We start from the raw sequence: 11,056 nt of genomic DNA on the forward strand, positions 1-11,056 counted from the left end.
CCAAGGCCCGCCTCGTTTTCGCCAGCAGACGCTCCCCAGCTTTCTGCCGCCAGAATCCGGCGACGATCTTCACTCTTTTAGATTCCGGTGAGCTCAGATCTCTTTCTTTTAGGTGAGAAATCTCTTTTTCTTTTCACCCGTACATTCTTTTTAATTCCATTTTCGAGTTTGATTTCTTCTGCAAATGTTGATTCTTGTGATATTTGGAAATAATATTTAAGCAGATCAAGTGCCTTTCGAATTTGATGTCTAAAGAAATGAATTTGTGAATATTTTGGGAATTTCAGGTTAAAAAAGAGAAGTGAAAATGAATAAGGACAAGATATTTAAGTTGGCAAAGGGATTTCCTGACGGGAGGGCGAGAATTGCATAAGAATAAGCGGAGGGAAAGAGCTGGGAAAGAGCTTCATCTATCTAACAGGGAATGCGCCGATACAAGAAAGAGGGACATGAGATCTCTGTGGATCGAGAGAATCAATGCCGGTACCCGTCTCCATGGGGTACGCCTGCTTCCTCACTTTTCCTTGTATAATTGTATTCCTTTATGAATGAAGGTAGAAGAAATGCAGAATCTTTGTTGTTGATGGTTTACTGTATACTCTTTTTCCCGAAAAATATGAGCAGGAAGCAACTAGAACAAAATATAAGATTAACATGATATTTATTAGTATTCCGCAAATACAAACTACACAAGATAGCATGAACTTGCAAATTAACAAATATGCAACCTACAACTATGAGTCTCTTAATGAAAGAACAACGCTTTTGCAAGTGCTATTGATAGATTGAGACAAGAAATGGCAAATTGATGATGTTGCACGTAATTTGTAGTGTTGGGATAAGCTACGTGGACAATCAACACCAAGGGGGTTAATAAAACCCCCAATATGCAGGTATTGGGAAAGAAATTTCATTTGTTAAACAAATAATCACTCCAACGTTATGATTTATGGATTTTACGAGGAAAGTACAATGTATAAATTTATCAAGAAATCTAATGGATTCTGAATCCCAGTGTCAGCTTTATTTGAAGACTTCATGACTTGTTTTTTAAAGTTGTAGTGAATGAGGGGAAAATATCTTCTTTTGTTCTCTTTGTAACTGTGGAAAGGTAGACTATTTGAAGGGATTAATATTCAATGCCTCTATGATTCTGAGGAGAATAAAGAAGTGGATAAAAGAAGGCAAATTAAGTTATTTAACCAAAAAACTTGGTCTCAACATTGATTCCGGTATTATTTGGAACAAAAAGTTGGAAATATGACCTTTTGAAAAATGAAAAGCTTTTAATTTTTAAGAAAAAACCAAATAAATGTCAATTGATATTCTTATATATGTTTATAAGGCTTGGCCATGATAGCGAAACTCCATGTCCAACACAATTTGTCCCCAACTCTTCGATGTTTTCTTCTATTGTTCTTTTGATATTAATCTGACCCGTGGTATTTTGTACAACTATCTAGAGATTCTGCAATCACTCAGTGCAGTATTTCAGGTGCAATTGTGCTATGGCGCTTGTGCTCTGAAGTGATTAGTTGGTTGTCTGCATGTATAGTGTGATTGTGGTTGTTTTCCATGACCCGCAGTCTATATGCCTTCATATATATATACTAGTCCTGGCAGCTTATTTCTATGCTACCTGATTGTTGGGCTTATGGTGTTTGTTTGTAAGAAACAATGCAGTGATGCACATAGGAAGTGGGATTTTTAGTAGTGCAAGTGGATTTCTCTTTCCGGTATGCAACATGTTAGCCATCACTACTGATGATGTGAACTAGAATTTGGGAGGTCAGGGGTGGGAAGGAGGCAGTTACAGCTAGGGTTCAAAGGCAGCTTTGTTGGGGATGGTAGACATTTACAAGTAGAAGTGTCATTTCACTATGCTTCAGTAGAAGAAGAGTGGTTGTTGCTTGGATTGTTAAAGTTAGCAATTCAAGGGTAGGATGAGGAAACTGCAGAGCTTGCTTCTAATAAACATAGGCTGATGCAGGATGGCAGCATGCAAGTTCTAAACTGAAGCAATATGCCAGCTAATAGCTACATGATTTCTAGTCTATATGCTTAATGTCATACAGGTTTATTAGCCATACTGTGCACATCTCTTAAGCGTTGGTCATACAACTTTTGGAGACTAATGGCATATTTCAAAGAAACAACATATACAAAGACAAATGCATGTGAAATGAGAATGCTGAGATAAATTTCTGACGATGTGCAAACAGATAGGATTGGAGATGAGTACATCTACAAATAATTAGAGGTTGCTTATCTTGCAGTTCAAATGAGAGAATTAATTGAGAGTTTGAGCATGCGGCAACATTCTCTATTACATGCACCGATTAGAATAAACTAGCATTGTGATAATTGAGCAGGAGATGGACTTAGGACCCATTTGGATGACAAGAAGTATTTGAAGTAAGAAGTACATCAAATGAGTAAATTCTAAAATTATGAAGTAGGAAGTATTGGAAGTAATACTTCTCTTTGTTTGTTTCACATATTTTTGGGAGTAATGAAAATAGTACTTTCATTTACATTCATTTTTTTTTATTGGAAAGCAATTGAAATTGTTAGGGAGTCCTGAATACACATTATATTTTTCAAAAAAAAAAGGTATAACCATAATGAGGATATCTCCCTTCATTATACTTTGAGCAACACTGACACTCTTAACAAATATTATAGCATTTTATATTAAATTATGTCAATTTATAATATTTTATAGCACATTAACATGAATTTTTTATTAAAATCAGCATGAATGTTTTTAGTGTATGAAGGATTTTAGAAGCGCGCGTTTTCGAAATAAATTAAGGCGAAAGATTAGGGCTAAATAAAAAAATCCTTGCTATGAATATGATTTTTTTTACTTTAGAGGTGTTATGTGCAAAAATGGCTAATGTAAAGTTGTAAACCATTGAATAGGTAGCGCCACTATAAATTAAGGAATTCCTCATCACACAGTCCACTATAAATCAAGGATTTTAGAAGTGTGCGTCTTCGAAATAAATTAAGGCAAAAGAATAGGGCTAAATAAAAAAAATCCTTGCTATGAATATGATTTTTTTTACTTTAGAGGTGTTATGTGCAAAAATGGCTAACGTAAAGTTGTAAACCATTGAATAGGTAGCGCCACTATAAATTAAGGAATTCCTGATCACACAGTCCTCCCGTTCATATGTGGACCCTACTGTATTTTCATCTACTTCTGAAGCATTTCCAATCCTAAGGGGCTGAAAGAAACTTAGGAAATGATGTGACATGTTGGCACTACATCAGCAATTGAGGAAGCATAAGTAATTTTTCCTAAGAAACAAACATGTTTTTTCCCTTAAAAGTAGTAAAAGTAGCATTTCCATCATTTATTTCAGCTACTTCATAGCTACTTCTGTGCAAACAAACTAGCCCTTAAATGAAGTGGAAATCAATTGACACAATTGAAATTGATGCAATAGGTATAAGTTCAACAAATGACACTTAATAGAGCTAAATGAAATATAATGCTTGTACCTAACCTAGAACAATTGGGATACATCGTTATTGTTGTTGTTGCTCTCTTAATTTCCATTGGTTTTTTGCACTCTAGCATGTGGCCCAGATATATGTATATCATATAGGAGATGTGCCATTAGTGAGTGACTAGATGAACTACTTCCATTAGTATTTGTTATACCACATAGGTATATAACAAAATGCTTTCGGCTAATGTTTGTATTATGTAAATTGGAGATGGAGGAGGACACAAGAAAGCCTGATAGTTGTATCTACAAAATTATGGGCATAATTGTGAAGGTGTTGCAGGAATCAATTGTCAGGTATATCACTCTCATTAGATCATAATATCGGAGCACTAAGATATAAGTGGAAGAATAGTAATCCTAGTGGTGCAATAGTTCTATGGGTATAATACTAACTAGATTCTATGTTACATGAGTACTTCTAATCTGAAGCTGTACCCGTACCCAACACGTACTTGTACTCGTATCCGTACCCAAACCCCTTGGACACTCCTTGCATATATGCATCCATTTATTTGGGCATATACTCAATGATATATAGTACATGTTTTAATGTAAAACATGTCATACATTTCCTAGACATATATCTTACATTTCACACTCATTTCTTGAAAACTTGTTGGACATAGGTCAAGTTCTGAACTATGATTTTGAAGAGTTGTTTGGATGTCTAGTTCAAATAACTAGTGATTTTTTAATTTATAATCCACATAATAAAAGAAACATGAAAATGTTACAGAAATTTCAATTCTCATTCTTGTTCTCATATAGATTATTATTCCAGTATATAATATATGTGTATATAAGTAGTAGTATTGTCGTGTCCCTGTACTCTAGCTTTTATAAAATTGCTATGCCCCGTACTTGTACTGGCATCCGTACTCGTACTTGTATTCATGCAACATAGATGAGACTAGAAACTCTAACCACTTTTGTACTACTAAAAACAAAATTGTAAGGGAATTGCTCTCAAAATTTATGAGTTACTTTTTATCTCTTGTAGTAGTATAGTACAAAAGAACTTTGGAGTTTGTAGTCTAATTATCACTATTCTTTTTTCTTTTCCCCCTGTAGGCTTCCCTTCACTAAGGCCACAATAATTTAAGATGGAATCGTGTTCATATCAAGCATTCACATTCTGTTTGTAATATATAAGTATCAGGATACAAGAGCACTCAATTCTAGTTGTGGTTGCTTTCTCTTTTCCATTTTCCCCTTGAAGGTTTCAATTTTGTCGATAGAGAGGACCAATATGTGTTGTTCATTGCATTCTAGTGTCATAAGAAGATGTACTAACCACCTCCCTCCCTTGCATTCTAGTGTCATAAGAAGATATACTCATTCTCTCTCTCTCTCTCTCTCCTGATTCCTTCTTTTCATAGAAGGGGAAAAATACACTTCTCTAGGAAATATGTTAGCCTTTTGGGATGAAGTTTCTGTTTGCACTTCTAAAGCTTTAACCAAGGGGAAGCTAATATTTTATGCACTAATGTAATGACATTTGGTATGTGCCATATTGTATACCATACGACAAGGATATGAATCATAGAAACAAAGTGAAGATTTGGTAGCAGGTAGTTTTGTAAATAATGGCAAATATTTGTGCAGTAATAGTGGCCTATGCCCACACTGCTATCGTCAAAAGGAGTGATTTTTAGCGGCATCGATTCTATTAGCTTGAAATAGCGGTCAGTGTAAAAGCGTTGAAAAATGCTTCAAAGCGTTTTGCAGGGCTATACAGTGCTTGCAAATACAAATTATTGGCTTCATACCCGACCCGAACTCAACCAAAATTCTTGAAGTACATGGGTTTTTCGTACCCGACCTGAACCAGACCCTTTTTTTTAAATTAAAATCCATTTCTTTTCCAGATCCCCTCTCTCCGCTGTTCGAACCTAAGAAAAATATAATCCAAAATTGCAGCCACCGCCTCTCGTCATCGAAGATCATTGGAGCTCCATCACCGCCTCTCGCTGTTGAAGCTCCACTGCTTTTCGTTGTTGAAGCTCCATTGCCTCTCATCAACCTCTCGTCATCAGAACTCGACCTTTCGTCGTTGAAGCTCCACCTCCTTTCTGTTCTTTTTTTAGTTATTACGACGCTTTCTTCTCTGGCTTCTCCTGAAGCTTCTCTGTCTCCCCTAATTCCGCCTCCACATCTTTAAACTGGACTACTTTTTGACTTTGAGCTTTTTTCCGCTAAAGCCCTAAATAGTATTTAGTGGTTCCTCACTGCTTCGCTACATTTCCCGCTTTCCACAACGGCACAACCTTGGTAGCAGGTCCTAAGGCTAAGGCAATAGTATACTAACGCAGTTATTTCTTTTATTACGTAGTAGTCTTTTTTGTTCTTAACTTTCCCAGCGAACTTTGTTTTATCTCCTTCCTGCACTGGGTGATGTGTTTTTGTGTCATCAGGAGTAAACCGCAATCATGGTTTTCTCGTGTATCTTGCCATCTGATGACTGCTTCATTTGGATTAAAAACTGAGAGCAGTTTTTGGATTCCAGATCGGAATTATAATCCTCTAGCGTATGAAATTCAATGTAGAGGACTACCCAACACTCAGATCGATCTCTCCACTTTACGACTAGAAACTTTACAAGTCTAATATTTACTAAATTTTCATGCATATGTCCTGTTTTTTTAAACTAATTAAATAGATTAATGTTGGCTACAGTTTCTGGCTTTGACCGCTGTGAGGAGATGCCATATGCCTGAACCTCTTAAATAATTTTAAATCATTTTTCTAGAAATATTTATGTTTTCTTTTGTAGATTCTAATATGAGAGTTCTTAATTCTCCCTCTTTTTGTCAGGCTTAATTAGCTGCTGATTGCATGTTGAACATATTAACTCGTTGCAATAAGCTAGGCTGTTTTCTAATTCGTATTGCATTTGAGAAATAACACTTTTTTTGTTCTTTTTTTTTTCCAGGTGAACTATGGTAACTTCATGCATGGATTGATGAAGGAGAACATCCAGCTGAACAGGAAAGTACTCTCAGAGCTGTCAATGCACGAGCCCTACAGCTTCAAAGCACTTGTAGACGTCTCTCGCAATACTTTCCCTGGAAACAAGCCTGCTCCCAAAAAAGAAGGCGTTTCGATTGAAGCTTGAGGTCCTACTCGCTAGACTCGCCATAAGTTCATCAGTTATAGATGTTTTAGTGTGTTACATTTTGATATCGATGTTGTTTCGTAATACAAACTAGATGTTTTTGGGAGCTGCACCCAAAACCAGTGGTTGATTCTGTTGGTGATCTGAAGTGATCGTCTCATAATTCATGCGGACAGCCTGTACTAGCTTTCCTCAGTGACTGTATTCCCTCAGTGTTTTGATCCTCCCTAGTGCTGAATCTTTGGGCACCGACTCTACTTTAACTTGGCCCATTTCGCAATAACGCAGACAATTTCTCTTTAGCACACGCATCATCCTCAGAAATTGAAACTATTATCAGATTTCACAATTTTATTGTTCATAAGCTTCCAAAATGAATTAAATTAGGCCAGGGGTATTGACCGCTTCTGAGCTTTGTGTTTTGATCTTGAAGGTTTGCATTGAGCTAGCTCGATATGAATCTGGCCTTCAGCAGTAGCCACCAACTCTGGTTAGGATAACAATTTCATTCGCCCGCTTCAGAAACAAATTAGATAGACTTATGGAAAAAAGAAAATTGATCACATAGCATGCGATACAACTATTAATTGCACGCCGCCGTATTATTTGATTGATATTTAGGGGCTGTTTGGTTGTTTTCTTTTGCCCCTGATTCCCTGCCAAAACTGACAGCTTACAGTTTTGACAAGAAAGCTGTCAAAACTGACAACAAGCTGTCAGTTTTGATAGGGAATCAGGGGCAAAAGAAGCAAAACAAACAGCCCCTTATTCTCTGCAATTAACAGTTGCAGTCGCAATTTACAACTTGCATAAATGTAAATCATAAATCACACTTGCAGTCAAAATCAAATGCGATATCTGGTTTAACTCGCAACTTCAGCTGCGACACCCCTCCTCGCCAAATTAAAGTGAGAATCGTTGCCCCGGAAAAGGAAATAAATACTGTTTAACATGTTTATTATCAACGGATGCGCATGTTACAAATATTTTGAAGCGTCGTATGCAAGCGTTTGCATCAAAAACTTCAACATTCTTTTCCATTAAAAAGAACTTCAATTTTCTTGAATAAAATGGAGCAACTCAATTTAACGGCTCAAATTCTTCTTCGTCCATTTTACTACGTGTGATAATGGCATATCACACGCGAGAATATGTTCAATAAAAACTTGGTAATTGCGAGCGGAAACAAACACTCATGACCGCAACAACAACGAACAAGTTACGTAAGTTCAAAATTAAAATCAAACATATAGATTCAAGCTGCATGCATGCGCTACAGTGTTAGCAGCTGCGTGTGGCCAGACAACTCCTAACTCTAATAGTCTAATGTAAGAGCATCCAAATTTGACCAACAAAACAAATAAGTAACATAAATTATGTGCAAAAAGGGAGAGGCTTGGCTAAAACATTCCATCACTTGGTCGAGTCTCAAAGTAGTAAAAAGCGGCTATCATAATGTTGGTCACTCTTTAAGTGTAGTTCGCTATCATACGATCTTAATCAAGATGAGTTCCTTAAACTATAGGCGGCTACTTCTAGGTTCAAAGATGGTCATGTATTATATGTGCCAGAAGATTCTTAAGGAATATTAATAATAATAAATCAAGGAACAGATTAGATTTGGGATCTTGACAAGTGACAGCAAGGATATGATAACTCCAAATTGATGGATTTGGTAGCTATAATGGCTCCAAATTAGGTAGCTTTACGTAAACGTAATAGACTTTTGAGGCTAAAATTTGATATCCTTTTGGAATTCTAGCTACTAAAAGTGCTCTTTTTTTCAAATGAAGAATATGGAGAAGTGGTGAAAAGGAAGTGAGAGGAACCAATTTATGCACCTTTAGAGCACGAGTTGCTCTGCACCTCTACTTGCTAAAGATGAAACAAAACAAAAGGCAAATGTAATCATTACGGTTAATTGCACTAAGAGTGGCACTACAGGCACACCTTGTGCCACACCCTCAGCCACACTCCCCTCTCTCTGCTACAGTAACCGGGCCCACATGAGATTTATAAATAAATCTCATGTGGGCCCGGTTACTGTAGCAGAGAGAGGGGAGTGTGGCTGAGGGTGTGGCACAAGGTGTGCCTGTATCATTTTTGTTGCACTAAACCCCGGGCTCCGTGTGACAAAAGGTTAAGTGAGGAGTTAATAAGAGTTAATCTTTTCTTAGCGGGCTAAATATAAAAAATTTACACGGGTTGTAAAATAAATTAACCTTTCATAATTTGCTAAACATAAAAAATAATAGAAGGGCGTACAAATCCCTTTAGAGAGAGGTTAAGACGAGTAAACCCTTGGAAAAGAGTTGGTTTAGAAATCTAGGTATTTAAATGGATTAAGAGATAACCCCTCTATTTATAAAGAAATTTGTCATCATCCAGAAAATGAACACAATTGTTAGAATAAACTAACGTGACAAATTAAAAATATTAATCCTTCGGATTAACATATGGGCTAACTATATTAACTCTTCTTCTTAATCTCTCCTCTTAATCCTTTGCCAAATAAGGCCTCCAAGAACTTTCGCCGTTTTGCTGTAAACTGCTGTAAACTCCTAAAAACTTCTGTAATCTTACGAAACCCCCCAATAGCTATCGAAATTACAGAAAATCGACAATAAGTTTCCAAGTTTTGCAGATAAATCTCGATGATGGCCTTAATCTACTTTTAGGATCTAAAATGTATCGCCAAGGCAAAATGTGGACTTTGGCCGTCATGGCGGTTATCTACAAAATGCAGAAGCTTATTAGGGGTTTCTACAATTCTAATATTTATTGGGGCTATAGTGCAATTTTAGAAGTTTTTCGGTGTTCACCGCAAAACGCTGAAAGTTCTTGGGGGTTTAGTGTAATTTAACCAACTCTGATTGCAAATGGTATATTCGTATGAAATTACTCTTCTGTTTAATAAAGGTTTCTCTTTGTATAGAGATGGGTTTGATGGCTGCACTTCAGAATTAGGCAATATCTAAGTTATTCAATGATTTAGGAGGATAGCATTCTTTAAATAAAGATTAAAGCTAAAGGCCAACTGTTACGTCAAGATCTTTCTTTGTAATTGAGGCATGTGAATTAAAGCATCCAACAATGATTTCTTCACCTAAGCCAGTAAAACTTGTCTATAAACATCACTTGATTCATGAACCACCTATGCGTAGTACAAAATGAAAGCACCAAGAACCGCAATTTTAACCTCTAGCACCAAAAATAGCCACACACTATCATAGGTAGCACATGGTTATAAGTACTACACAAACTCCATTATTGCTCTTCTTTCCTCTCTCTCACAATGTGAGGACAATCCACCAAAGCCAAGCTCTACCATGGAAAGGGGAGGGGACTGAAAGTGAAAGAAACAACACTTGTCACTCGTTCACATAATGGAATTGTGTAGAAGATGGGTCCTCAACTGAAAATAGGGTCCTCAAATTCTCAAAATGAATGTGGGTGTCCTCAACTGAAAAAAATGTGTGTTCCTAAGTGGAACTTTGGGGATTGAGGGATGAGGTGGACCATGAAAAGTGAAACAAGGGGCACCTTTGACTGGACCCACTCGTAGCACTTTTGGAATCATTGGAGCCACAAGATTCCTAGGGCTAAGAGATGGGCCACAGATGGGTCCTGTGGTCTAGATGGGCCGTAGGAGTTTCTTTAAGGAAAATGATTTAAGGACCCAAAATATGGGACCAATGGATGGGACAGGTGATATGTTCCCTCCCTATTACATAATGAGTTGGCATGACCAACTCATTATGCAATAGGGAGGGGACACCTCACATGTCCCCTCTCTTGGTCCCATATTTTGGGTCCCCGTAGCAGCACTCTTTCTTTAATGTTCTTTCTGTCGTCTTTAATTAATGCTTGTTTCGTCGTCACCCTTTTTTTTTTTTTTTCCATTGGTGACGCGAGTTTCATCATTGAATGCCAAGCCCTCTCACGTGGAAATTATGAAGAGGAGTGCACTTAGGAAGGTACTTTTTAGAATGGTCATGAACGTTTGAAGGAGGATGGACGTTACTATGTGTGCTTGATGATTTTCTAGCACATTTACCTTATAAAAATGTCTACTCTTCGAATTTTTGAATAAACATTTATAACTTGGTGAATAACAAGGTGGATTGAACTTGCTTGTGAGTGATCTCTTGGCGATCCGCTTAATTAACTGAGTTCAGTATAACGGCGGATCTTGGATTTTCGAGAAATAGTATCATTATATAATTAGTAATTATAAAAAGAAAATTATGGATATTTGGTGTCATCTCATTTTACTAAATGAGCTATTAAGAAATAGCCATGCGTTGAGACCTGTTTTACTTGTCACGTCTAAAAGTGAAGATATCACCAATCTATTCCTTGATAATTCATCTCGCTGAATGAGTCATCACCTCGTAACTTAAAATTTTACAAGCATGTT

The 11,056-nt window shown here is 36.8% G+C and overlaps 1 protein-coding gene across 1 annotated transcript; it reads left to right on the forward strand.

Moving 5' to 3' along the window:
* LOC109833935 (50S ribosomal protein L20) lies at positions 1-6,943 on the forward strand. Its single transcript, XM_020401806.1, is given in 5 exon segments — positions 1-87; positions 288-359; positions 362-381; positions 384-500; positions 6,454-6,943. Coding segments are annotated over 4 exon segments (372 nt in total). The 5' UTR covers positions 1-87; positions 288-307; the 3' UTR covers positions 6,637-6,943.

This window comes from Asparagus officinalis, chromosome 3 (genome assembly GCF_001876935.1).
Source record: "Asparagus officinalis chromosome 3, Aspof.V1, whole genome shotgun sequence".
NCBI lineage: Eukaryota > Viridiplantae > Streptophyta > Magnoliopsida > Asparagales > Asparagaceae > Asparagus > Asparagus officinalis.